This window comes from Poromitra crassiceps (genome assembly GCF_964638095.1).
Source record: "Poromitra crassiceps genome assembly, chromosome: 18".
NCBI lineage: Eukaryota > Metazoa > Chordata > Actinopteri > Beryciformes > Melamphaidae > Poromitra > Poromitra crassiceps.
In genome coordinates, this window is record NC_139636.1 from 1,115,907 (window position 1) to 1,129,799 (window position 13,893).

The following is a 13,893-nucleotide window of genomic DNA, read 5'->3' on the forward strand; positions in this document are numbered from 1 at the left end:
ACAAGCTGCTGCAGCCCCGCGCACGCACGCGCTCACTCACTCACTCACTCATTCGAGCTGTCCAGCTTTCCACTGACTACAAGAGAGCGACTGTTTATATATACGAGTGGAACACAGAAACCATGAAGGAACACGCGTCTTCTTCCCTTTCTCTGCCACTTTTCGCAGCTTGTTTGCTCTTCGGGGCCATTTCCACTACCCAGGGTAAGTTGCTTTTGTTTTTGTTTACAGGTAATGTGAAGGCACGTTGAAGGTTGCGCTCGAGTTGTTTCAAACTCGTTACTGTAGTGGACTCGTTTGCACTTTGCTGGACTTCTTGGGGCGTATTTGGGCGTAAAAGTGTATTTGGTTTGCGCCACACCGCTAATTCATCGCCAAAGTAACGGAGCATTTGTGCGTGTAAATTGGAGAGTTCCTTCAGTAGTGTGCACAGGACGAGTGTCAATCTGCATGTGGGATTGTTTTTGTTATGCTCTGCTCTGAAACTGCAATGAGATGGTCCTGCTGTCTGAGTCATTTTAATGGTAAACAAACTGTTGTTGCACAGTATGGAAATAATGACATCAATGGTTTGACACACTTTATTCAGTTGGAGGTGAGGGTTTAAACTTTCTTCCATGTTTTTCCATGTTTTCGAGGCCAAACCTTCCTAAACCAGAGAGCTACTTCTTGTTATGGCACGATACATTGAACCCCTCAGGGCATTTCTGTGTAAAGTGCTCTTTTAAAGAAGCACAGCGCATCAGGCTGACTATTGTGCTTAAGCATGTCAGACTCATGTCCACTGGCACTGGGCTTTGTATCCACAAACACATCTAGGCTGATGGACAATGGGGGACATGCCCTGATTCTGTTGGCTTCATTCTCTCCTTCATCGGTTCCTCTGACCCAAGTAGAGGACATCACGTCATGTCAGCAGCGTGTTCTTCTTTGCTCTCATGATGTATTTTTTCCTCTGTAGAAATGTGCCTGTTTTACACATTGACAGTGGCAATTCTAGAGTCTGTTGGGGCCCTAGGCAAAAAAGTTCCCAGGGGCCCCCTCTCCAACCAGCATTCACCACCATTTTCTTATAAATAATCTGACACCAACAAAAAATGTATGAAATGTAACCATTCTTTTAATTCTAAATGTTAATATTAGTAGAATTGCCAAAATATAAATATAAAGAACATCGAAAACCTTGTAATTTTGTAAATATGAAGAATAAAAACCAGAACAATAAAAACCTACATGAATAACCAAATAATTTCAACATCACATTACATATTAAAATTAGAATTTCTCAAGTTGAACTTTAAAATTCTCTCCTGACCTATAGGACAAAGCTTTTATTAGCCTTTTCATAGCTTTCATACTGGGTGCAAAATTAACTTTTTTGCAGCCACTTGCATATTTATATTTTAGCATCATTTGACTGGTGCTAATTTTGTGCCCTGCTTTCAGCTGCTTTTAACTGTTAGCTTAGCTGGTTAAAGTCCCTGGAAACCAAAATCCACAAAAACGTTATAACTATGTTATTTAGGGTCTTATGCTAGTAATTTTGTGCCTCCGAAATTATTATACATTACTTTCAACCCAAAGCCTTAAAATCGCCACTTTTCTACAAGATTCTACAAAGTACTTCCTCATTGAAGACAGCAGTGCGTGAGGTGCTAAAACGCAGGAGCTTATGACGTCATAAGCTCTATATAACCTTTGTACACGCGCGCAATCCGCACCCACCTATGGCAAGTCCGTTCTTTGCCCCCAGTGACAGCGCTGCCTCGCTGTCCGTCTCCCTCTGTGTGCTGTCTGCCAAGCGCTATGCTTGTGAGATTAGCAAGGTGTCGGGTTTCATGCCCCTCTCGAGAGAGAGAGAGAGAGAGAGAGAGAACGGACAGAGATCTCTTCCTCAGAGCCGAGAGAGAGAGAGAGAGAGAGAGAGAGAGAGAGAGAGAGAGAGAGAGAGAGAGAGAGAGAGAGAGAGAGAGAGAGAGAGAGAGAGAGAGAGAGAGAGAGAGAGAGAGAGAGAGAGAGAGAGAACGGACAGAGATCTCTTCCTCAGAGCCGCGGAAGAGAGAGAGAGAGAGAGAGAGAGAGAGAGAGAGAGAGAGAGAGAGAGAGAGAGAGAGAGAGAGAGAGAGAGAGAGAGAGAGAGAGAGAGATCTCTTCCTCAGAGCCGCGGAGCAACGCGCGAACACACACACACACACACACACACACGGTGTGTGCACTCATCTCTCTTTCTTTCTTTCTCCGTTTCCCTCCCCCCCTCTCTCTCGCGCTCTCCGAGAGACAGAAATTTCCCTGCTGTAGACTGGACACGCCCACACATTCCGCGGGAGAAAGTACACTCTAAAAAATAATGAAATCTCATGAGTTTTGCCATGGCTGTCAAACCTAAATTTATATACTTTGCGACGTTCATCATCGTTCAAATTTGGCTGGTGGCTTATTAACATAGGGTCCTGTGATGTGATTAACTCAAAATGCTAAATAATAAAGAAATATTTCTGGTTTCCAGGGACTTTAAGTTATTCAAGTAACTCCCCCATTAAAGGGATAGTTCTGCCTTTTGGATGTGGGGTTGTATGAGTCACTTGCCAACAGTCAGTGTACTACATGCATGCAGTAGAATGCAGCTGGCGTGGTCCCAGTTTGGAGAAATGGAGACTGGCCGCATCAGGCAAATAGAGCTGTCTGCTGAGTGTGAACAGGGCCATGAGCAAAAAACGTGAAAAACCAGGTGGTGGTGGTAGTGGGGGGCTTCCATACCGCTCATCTGGCGTAGTCCAAGTTTACACAAGCCCTGAGATGCCAAGTTGACTTGAAAAGATGTCATTTACACCCTGTTTTTAGCTGAAACTTCACTGTAGCCAGGTGCTCAAGTAATAAGTGGAGCAGCTACTACAGTATAGCCTGCAACCACGCTGGCTGCATTCTACTGCATAGTACACTGATTGTATGCAAGTACCTCACACCCCACATCAAAAATTCTGAACTATCCCTTTAAGGGTATCTTAAATAATAGCATTCAGTGATCTGCTTAATCAGCATCTGCTCCACTGTCATGCTTCTTTTTCCTCATCCTATTTTCTTTTATTTTTTGACTTCCAGATAAGATAACTCTTCTTCATGTTCTTTAATTTTCAATTCAAGACAATGTGTGTGAATCATGCAAGTTTGATGGGAATGGTCACAGTGACCGTAAATCATTCCCGTCAAACTTGCGTGATTCTTCCCCTGTCAGGTGAAAAGAAGCGGCTGGCTAACTGCCCATGTATCGGAGGAAGCATGGAGCCAGTTTTGGCTCTCCCCAGATCGGCAGAGGGTGGAGCAGCAACCAGATTACATAAATTAAAATTAGCACTAATGGGGGATAAAAATGGGATAAAAAATCAGGGGGGGGGACAAAAAAAAACTTGCATGATTCATGCAAGTTTGACGGGAATGGTCACAGTGACCGTAAATCATTCCCGTCCCGATTCATGCAGATTCTCTTGAATGTAGGTTTCAATTTCAATTCAAGAGAATGTACGTGAATCGTACAAGTTTGACGGGAATTACACGGGGCCCCTTTAGGGACGTTTCCTACTGTGATGTCATGCCATTGCAAAATTGTCCAGGGAATGACATGGGGCCCCTTTAGGGAGGTTTCCTACATCATTGCAAATCGTCCAGGACAGTGGATGAGATGGGGCCCCTTTAGGAAGGTTTCAGTGTCATTGCAAATCATCCATTGGTTGTTTAATGGGAAAGGACGAAGGAGTTGCGATCACTGCTTTGGAATAAAGTTTGTCAGCCCTCAGAGTGCCCCTAATGGGCTGGGGGCCCCAAGCAGCTGCCTGCCTTGCCTGTTCACAAGCTGCACATCTGCACATTGACTCAGGGAAGAATTCATAACTTGGGTAGGTTCCATCTCATTCGAATAAACATTTAAGACTTAACATTTTCACATGCATTTTCCAGCTACGTATGAGCTGACAAACTATGGACCTCTGACATTGCCTTCCCCAGCAATCAGTGCTCACCAAATTAATTCAGGCTTCTGTCAACCCTTTATGGAAAATTGCCAGTAAGCAAAGTATGACATAAAAAAGTACCATTTGGATGGAATTGCCTTTCCTGTTCTTTTGAAGTAGGCCTATGACAGTTTGGCTTTTTTGTTTTCTAAGGGAGTGACACCACTACAGAGAAATGGTTTGAAAAACAGAAGCTATTCCACTCAACTATAATTTGTTATGTTGATCTTTTTATTTATTTATGTGGCAGTGGCACTCAACATCATATAGTAAAGTGCATTTAAAATAAACGCATTAACCCATGACAGAAAAAGGGGTTGAGAACCACTCACTCAGTTGTTATGAGACACATAGGCTAAAAATGAATGTAATTTATAATATAGAACTTCTGCAGTTACTAGGTGCACTTCAGTTTCAGTAGTAATATTCTTATGAGCTGCTTGAACATTTATATACACCCACAAGCCCCCATTCATTTGACACACTTTCTTCTCCCCGAGACCTTTTTCTTAGAATCAAAAACGAATGAATAATCCAGTCTGCCCTTCCCAAACATAACCCACTTCCCAATTTGTTAGTTCCTTGAGATGCAGGAGACGGACACAGAGAAAAAGGCGTGGCTGCACACTGACTGACCATACATATAGCCAGGTTGAGTCACTTTTCCGGATGTGGCCCCCAAAACGGACAGGGCAGTGAGTGAACTTCCTCCCACTAATAACCACTCAAACGACATCTGCCCTATACTTCCACAGCAGCCTGTCCATAGTACCAGAGAGGAAGGGGGGGGGGGGACTTGTTGCTGTGTCAAACGAAACGTTTGCAGGGTAGAAGAAGAGCTGAGGGAGGATTTGTGTGTTTTGTGTTTTTAAACAGATTAAATGCTAGAACAAGCAGCAGGTTATAACTCACTTGTCTCTTTCTGAGTGGAAAACGGTGTTCTGTGTCGGGCACGAGGCAGTCTTTTCTCACAACAAGACCACTTAGAGCAACTGAGTGAACCAGGGCTAAATATAGCCTGACACTGGGCCAATGGTGTGTGTGTGTGTGTGTGTGTGTGTGTGTGTGTGTGTGTGTGTGTGTGTGTGTGTGTGTGTGTGTGTGTGTGTGTGTGTGTGTGTGTGTGTGTGTGTGTGTGTGTGAGAGTGAGAGTGAGAGTGAGAGTGAGAGTGAGAGAGAGTGTGAGAGAAATGTCTGTATGTAGGTGGGTGGATGCATTCACGTTAACATGCTCGGTTTTGTGTTGAAGATCATGCAAATATCCATGTGAGAGAATTATGGTTAGACCAATGTACAGGACCCATGTTGGCCTTATGTTCAACTAGAAATATAATTCGCTTTGCGCGCTTATTTCTAGCTTCACATGCTCATTTCTAGGTCATTTCTAGGTTGCGTGGTCATTTATAGCATGCCCCCGCTCGGCTCCGCGCCTCAACCTTCCACCTCATTATAGTAGTGACATATCAGTTATGGACCATTGTTTCTCACTGAATACGGCTACATAATACTTGTGACATTTTATATTCGTTGGGCGTTTCGTTTAATAGTTTAGATGTGGATTTACTGTTTATTTGTCAATTATTTCACCCTTCTTTTTAAGGCCCTAATTCATCCCAGAGCTTCCCCTACAATTCAGTAGGTGGGTCAGGTCTCCCTTCCGTAAGAAATCATTATTATGGCTTATTGGCTTTCAATTATTAGTGTCCCATCATGGTCTATTCACGTGTCAAACTCATATCATTTTATATGACCCACGAGACCTACCAAAGGATACAACTTGTACAATATAATTATTCGCAATATTGCTAAAAATAGCTATTGTTAAATTGAATAATAAGTTGTAGGCTAACTGGTTGTCTGTTTGCCATTAATTCTGCTTTCAGAGCTAGTTATAAAGTTATTACTTAAAACTATAATAATCGAATCAGAGGTAATTATGAAATATGATAACACGTCGGCTAGATAGATACATGGTGTTACATTTACAACCAGCCCTTTGAGAGCAACCATAATGCTGATGTGGCCCGGGATGAAATTGAGTTTTTTTAGAGGCTTTTTCACCCTGACGAGTCAAATACTGGGGGAAACACTGAAATAATAAATAACTAATAAATAACTATTTAATTTGACCACCTGATAAAGATCCATCATGGATCGAAACATTGTCATCATGATGATGCAATAAAGAGGTAAATTTATACTTTGGTGTGCAGGTTCTACTTTTTAAATGATATCAGTGACTCAAGTCTAAAAATATCTGTATCTGTATCAGTCGAAGCCTATAAATTAAAGGAGAATTTCGGTTTTTTACACCACGGTCCTCATTTCCAGCTTAAAATATGATGTTTTCTACCCCAAAATACTTTTGGGTTCATTCGGATCCCCACAGAAGATTTGTCGCACCGAGTACACTCCTCAAACACTCAAACAGGCTAGAACGGGAGCCTGCGGGGCATGCTGCACGCGCTCTGTAAATGACACTTTTTCGGTCACATCGCGGTTCATTCTGGTTGTAAATATAATTATTTAGCTAATAGCTAGAAGCTAAGCTAACAACAACAAAAGAGTCGGCTCCGATCTGCCCCGGATGGGGTTACAGTGCTCATCTTCTTCTTCTGTGGTTTCTCTGAAGAAGTGTGGTAAGAAGAGAAACCACAGAAGAAGATGAGCACTGTAATCCCATCCGGGGCAGATCAACGTTGACTGTTGTGTTGGTGTTAGCTTAGCTTCTAGCTATTAGCTAAATAATTATATTTACAACCAGAATGAACCGCGATGTGACCGAAAAAGTGTCATTTACAGAGCGCGTGCAGCATGCCCCGCAGGCTACCCTTCTAGCCTGTTTGAGTGTTTGAGGAGTGTACTCGGTGCGACAAATCTTCTGTGGGGATCCGAATGAACCCAGAAGAATTTTGGGGTAGAAAACATCATATTTTAAGCTGGAAATGAGGACCGTGGTGTAAAAAAACGAAATTCTCCTTTAAGTGGATGTGTTGACACTCGCAGTTCATGTGCGTTATGCTTTAATGATGTGTGTCTGTGTGCAAGTTGCTGAATGTGTGTGTGTGTGTGTGTGTGTGTGTGTGTGTGTGTGTGTGTGTGCGCGTGTGCGTGCGTTCCATTGTTTAAAGTTTGTCCCCTCTGCCCTTACCATCTGTCAGTACGGGGTCTTCCCTTCGGGGGCCTGTGCCTTGTCTCCTTGATGACTTGATTATTCCTTCCTGCCAGCTCCCTCAGGGGAGGACAGACTCTGAATTTTGAATGGCTTCCTTAATCAATGTTTCATCACAATATGGAATTATCTTCTAATTTGGGCTCCTCTATTTTAATGTCTGTCACCCCACTTTCCAATCTTGTCGCGCTGAATATTTTACATGCTGTCCCCTGATCTTACACATCCGGCCAAGAGGGAAATCAGAATTGAGTTTAATTGACAAGAACAATTAAATGTCTGAATTCTTGAATTCACAGGTGGTTCGCTCAGTGTTTAACGCCTGTTAGTCCGTTAGGCTCTAGTTCAGTTACTTCAGAGAAAAGCTTGTTGTCTCGTTGACGGCGCGTGACACGTGTGTATTTTTTAGCAGCCAGTCAACGTTTTAGTTTTTTGGAGCAGCAGATGGCTGTGCTGCTCTGGAGTAACGCTCCAGATTCTGACCGCTCATCTGCAGCTGGAGTCCTGCAGACATGTTGAAAAGGCTCAGGACAGTCTATATGACAGTCTATATGAGTCGGTCTGGGTCAGGTAGGCCTGGCCTGGATCAGGACAGTCTATATGAGTCGGTCTGGGTCAGGTAGGCCTGGCCTGGATCAGGACAGTCTATATGAGTCGGTCTGGGTCAGGTAGGCCTGGCCTGGAGAAGAAATCCACATCCAGGATTCCCATTGGCCCTTCTCACTTCACACCCAATTCACCCATTTTGTGTCTAACTCATTGAGTGCCAATGACGTCGATCGGCGTCAAAGTAAATAGTAACGTTGAGCGCCAATGACGTCGATCGGCGTCAAATGCGTTTTTTGACGGTGGGACGTGGATCAAAGCCTCAGGCATCTCCTGTACAAATATTGTAGCTATTGAAGGTGTATAACCTATTTTACGGACTCATTAGGTGGCGACAGGGCTCTCCAGATTAGAGAAAGGTCCGGAAAACAGCAGGAAAAAAGCCCCGTGATGAAAGAGAAACCGCTCATGCTGCAGCCAGAGCCATATAGATTGCTCTGGCTGGAGCTGACGTTGGCTGCGAACAGCAGTCAATCCGCGCCCACAACTGACCCCCTCTGTCTCTGCTGTATAGTTTCTCCACACGATTAGCCGCCATAAAAGCAGCACCCGACGCCGAAGGGCCAAACCATTCTCAGCAGTCCGGTTTGGCTTTTCCGTGTCGCGCTGGGAGCCGGCGCACAAAAACGGAGCACTCCGAAAATAGACGCTGGGTGCGTGAGGCTGTCTGTTAGTGTGGGGAGGAGTTTGCAGCTGAGGGGGGGAGAGGGGGGTGGGGCACGCAGGGCACCACACAACTACACCACATCACTACATCAGAAAATATTAGCTTCAGAGTCAGTGAATGTGCTTGAAATGCTTAATTTCACAAAAGGCTGAATATCTCAGCTTCTAATTTGAAACGCCTGTTTTTGCTGAAAACAACCTATCTTCTCCGGCTGATAACTAAAGAACGGAAAATGGTATCAATAAACTTTTTTTTGCTGATGATACAATAGAGTCTCCTCATTCGGTGTTTACATAGTAATATCACACAATATTCTGTGGGCCTCGAGAAATCACTGAAAACGCTCTGAAACTCTGGCACTGGGAGCGTCCGTTTTCCAAAAGTGGCTGGCACTCAATGAGCTAAAAGGCAAGAAGTAACACAGGTGCAAGGCAAGCAGAACATTATTGAAGGTTTCCAACTTCCAATCCATTTGGTGATCCAGTGCCGGGGCCCTGGGCCCTGTTTTGCTTGCACTAGTGTTACTTCCTGCCTTTTAGATACAAAATAGGTGAATTGGGGGGGGGGGGTGAAAAAGGCTAATGGCTCCTTGAAATACCTGAAAGTTTGTGAATTTCAGAGAGACAGAAAAAAATCAAGGCCTTGAAAGTTTTAGAAAATAGACTAAATAGACATGGGTCATTGAAAGTGCTTGAATTACTATATTTTGTGCAAGAATAGAAATTGAAGTTCTTTTGATATATTTTCTTTACTTAATGTTAGTAAATAGGCTACGTTCCACTGTCTGCATGTGTGTCTCCCACCACCTGTGCATCCTTGTTTCAGACGCCACCTGCCTCTCGAGAGAGAGTGCAGTCACGTGTGCATGAGTGATTGAAGTCGAATGATGCAGGTTAAACTTGGAAAGCAAGCGAGAAAGCCAACATGACGCTTTAGCAAAACCTGGAAAATGTAAAATTTCTGTGTTGTAACCAGGGGCGTTTCTATGGGTGGGCCCGGGTAGGCACAGGCCCGTCCACTTCTTGCCCTGTCCCAGCCAATCAACTTGCTGTTTTTTTTATTTATTTTTGCTGTTGTCGCTGCCCAAATGTGCAAAATTGGTTGTTTTCTAGAGGCAGAGTTGCTGCTGCCTTGCTAGCTAATGGTTTTGTAGCTTAAAAACGCAGGGCACATCATCTCCAGAGTCTAATGCATGGCGACTTCATGACATCCAGAAATTTTCTAGATGTTATGGATTGTCTGTGCCCCACTAATTTTATCCAGGCCCACCTATAATTGAATTTCTGCCTACGCCACTGGTTGTAACGGTAATTAACCTTGATCCATGTCTCAAACTATTGCGCTGGGTACTTACATTTGAGGGGATTGGATCGGGAAAGACCTTGAAAAGACCTTGAATAAGATAATAAGGTGTGGGAACCCTCCTGGCCTGCACATCTCTAGGTCTGCCTTCATCATCCCTCCACCTCCCTGCTCTAGGTCTGCCTTCATCATCCCTCCACCTCCCTGCTCTCTGTAGGGCATCAGGCCAGATGAGCGCTCTCAACAGGTCTCTTTTCATTATGCTTCAGTGACCCCCTAACACTTTTAACGAGGTGTGTGTGTGTGTGTGTGCGTGTGTGTGTGTTTAACAGTGAGTTCCCACACTATCTGGCCAGCCTATATGCTCCAGCTCATCAGGTTGGTTAGCTGTGTGTGTGTGTGTGTGTGTGTGTGTGTGTGTGTGTGTGTGTGTGTGTGTGTGTGTGTGTGTGTGTGTGTGTGTGTGTGTGTGTGTGTGTGTGTGTGTGTGTGTGTGTGTGTGTGTGTGTGTGTGTGTGTGTGTGTGTGTGCGCATGACGGTGCAGAGCACAGGCTGTTCAGGCCTGAGGATGCATCACATTTGCACACTGACATAACCACGCACATCTACACATGTTCTGCACATGTGCAGGTTCAGAACAGCAGGAATTGAGAGCTCCTGAGTCCTGACTTATCACAGCTTTGACTTTGTATTTACACATAGCTCCCTCTAACAACCAATTCCCTCAAAGCCCTCTTAAACAAACTGTCCCAGGGCATTATTATTTGTATACCCCTGATTTACTCCACGTCGTCTTTGATAACTCAAGAGTCCGTTCAGACTAAAGAGATTTTGCCCATGGCTGCATTCAGTGCGTTGTGTGCGTTTTCCCAATGCAGCACAGGGCATGCTGCTTTGTCATTGAACCACTGCTAAAACGCCGCAGCCTGCAGAAATTATTTTGTTGTGCATCAAACTGATTAAAGCTCGCCTGGACCACTTATGTCAAGGGAAGTTTTGTCCACTCCAGAGCTGCTATTCTCTCTCCGTAACCAATCACAGTCCCTTATGCAGCTCTCCAAAGTGTCCTCAAAAGGTCCCCCCCCCCCATTGTCCTGAACTGGCTCTCCCTCTCCTCCCCCTCTCCCCCTGCAGTGCCCTCAAATGGCTCCAGCGAGTACGTTAAGCTGTTTTACTGCATACTCACACAAACAACAGCTCCTCCTCCCAAGGTGCTTAACTCCCTTGTTGTGTCTGCTGCCAGGGTTATTTCTCATCTTCCTCACTCCACCTGGACCCTAATACGGTCAGAGGGCAAGTCTGTCCACTCACAGTGCTGGTTGATCCTCTCAGAAGCAGCAGACGGTTCATTTGGAGCGGCTCGTTGGTCCTGGAAGCTCGTACAGGAAGCGTAACCGTGTGCTCTCCTGTCTCCCGTCTGTTCACAGTATCGCTCACGTCAAACCCAGACCCGTCCATCAATGGATGCATAAATTGAAGATCTGGGCCTAGTTTGCTAAAGTACAGAAGATCCACCAGCACCACACACACAACAACTTACCGTAAATTCCGGACTATAAGGCGCACCGGTGTATAAGCCGCACCTGCAAAGTTGACTATTTTTTACATATATAAGCCGCACCGGACTATAAGCCGCGGGTGTTTTAATGGTATTTTTTTTTTTTTTTTTTTTTTTTTGTGTTTTAATGTTTAATTACCATATGTAAGGGTTCATGCACAGAGGGGATTGTCGGGAAAGAGATGGCTGTTTGAGGAAGCTCCCATTTATTAACATTTCAACAAAACAACATAACACAACACCACCTGTGTTGTTTTTTACAGTGCACACAGTGTCCGCGGTGTGGTGAAAAGAGGGCAAGAGAGGAAATTAAAACAGAAGTGGATTTATAGTTAGAAAGAGTGCTAAAAAAGAGAGATTTTTTTTTTTTTTTTTTTTTTTTGGAAAAAATCCATAGATAAGCCGCACCGTTATATAAGCCGCAGGGGCCAAAAAAGGCCAAAAAACGGGAAAAAAGGTGCGGCTTATAGTCCGGAATTTACGGTACTTAGCCAGGTTGCAATTAGCAAAACCTGTGTCTGTAATGTGTATTGTTTATAGAGGGAGGAAGGTTTGCACACTTATGTCAATGCCTGCCAAAATTGTATTTATTGGCTGAGATTTTAGCCTAGAGCGGAGATACTTATGCACGATGCCTCACTTATAATATCGATGCCTCACATCTTACCTCTAATATTAGACGAGACCAACGCAGAGCAGAAAGTAGCAAGGGGCAGCTGTTTTGGGTCTGTTGCTATGGCCGTAAACCGTTTCGCTCTGTCTATCAACTGTTTACAGCTGCCGTAAACCGTTTCGCTCTGCCTAGCAACAGACCCAAAACAAGGACGGCTTTCCCCTCCTGCTGCCGTCGCTACGTTCTGCTCTCGCGAACATCTCTCATTATATTCTAACAGTTTGTTTGAAAGTAATTTAGTAATTTTGTGGTTATGGCCGAAGTGGCTGCCGCAAACCGTTTCATTTCACTTCCTGATGACACCGGCCCGCAGACAGACCTTTACAGTGTATGAGACAGACTAATCATCAAGACCACACTCGCCGATTCACTCTGCTTTCAAGCGAGACTACTCTGCGTTGGTCTCTTCTAATATTAGAGGTAAGATGTGAAGCATCGATATTAAAAATTTAGACTGTTTAATAACAATCGAAAATCTTGCTCGTAGCTGCTTTAAGATAATAAAATACCTAAATCCTGTGCTAAGAACCCAGTACTTGTTTGTTATCTTTTTCTTTCTTCTCAATATCCACCCATATCTCTCTCCTCATACCCTTTTACAGAACCAGGTCCACAGTCTTTGTTGGTAGACCTGATTATTGAGGACTGAGTCATTGTGTGGCAGTGGCTCTGGCGGCTGTGCATTCTCTCGGTCTGGTATTTGGACCTCATTCTTGGCCCGGTGCATCATGGGAAAGGCATGGGCCGTGACTCATAAGGAGTGAGAAGTGCACAATGCTCTGTGGTAACGGCGCGTGTCCTGCCAAACATAACAGCACATACCTTTCTGATCCATCACTATGGATAGGATCAACACGCAACATAGCTGTTTTAGCATGTAACAAGTTGTCAAGATCATCAGGATTTAAAGTCGAGCTGAACCCAAAAATTACTTTTGTTTTCTTTTAGTTCAAATACCTGGGTATTCAGTGCACCTATTTAATAATGTATGCCAAAAAAATCACAAAAATCTAATTAATTTCGTTTTTCACACTTTTTCACATCAAAAGTTCATTTTTCAAGATTTCATTTATAACAGTAATCTACAGTTTGCTGACGTCACCTAGTAAAGTACTATCAAATCTCTACCCCATTTCAACCAATCATATCATGACATGGCAGCTGTCAATCAAATCTTCATTTCAGGATCATTTTCTCTTCCAAATGAAGGAGAAAATGGCGACTAGTGCCTGTAATCTGGCAGAATTTCTAGCCCATAAACTAACTACTAACTTGGCCAATTGTAGGCAACATACGAAAAAAAGCAAACGGTAATGTCTAAGAATGCAAAGAAATGTAACTGGCTCTTAAATTCGCATTCCAGGACAACGTGAGTTAACGTTGTTAAGGCCGAATTCAGACCCCAGCCCCTCGGAGATTCCAGGCCGACGGGCTGCACTCTTCGCTCCGCACCACACAAAAGGCAGCTGGCTGCCTGCTGCGGCTCTACTCGCGTAGCTCGCGTCACCAGGCTCTTCCCGAGGAGAGCACCACATGGCCACAATACGCTGAATCCCACTCGATTTGGGGGCGGAACACGCCAGGATTGGCCAAAGCCCAATCCAGTCCCCAGAATTGTCAAATAAAATCATCGACATGCTACTATGACCCGCCTCTCAACCTGTCATCTCAGACAAGTTATGTTTTCAGTCTGAAACGGACTCCGACCCATGCGCCACTTGGGCTCCGAACGGGTTCAGTTCGAATTTAAGCTTCAGAAATCCATTTAAAAAAAGTAGTTTAATGTTGAATATTTTAAGGGTTTCATTCTAAAATGCAGATAATCCTATCTTCAAAAATAGAAATATTTTGTGGGCATATGTAACTGAATGAATGTGAGTGCCGAGTGGTAGTGAGTAAGTTGGTGAAAC

The 13,893-nt window shown here is 44.1% G+C and overlaps 1 protein-coding gene across 1 annotated transcript in view; it reads left to right on the forward strand.

Moving 5' to 3' along the window:
• The first annotated feature begins 87 nt into the window (after positions 1-87).
• The window catches only part of mfge8b (milk fat globule EGF and factor V/VIII domain containing b), a 47,202-nt gene continuing 33,396 nt past the window's right edge, over positions 88-13,893 (forward strand). Inside the window, exon 1 of the mRNA XM_083655084.1 lies at positions 88-204. Within this exon, the coding sequence (XP_083511210.1) occupies positions 123-204 (82 nt within the window). The 5' untranslated portion in view covers positions 88-122. The remainder of the gene's footprint in view (positions 205-13,893) is intronic.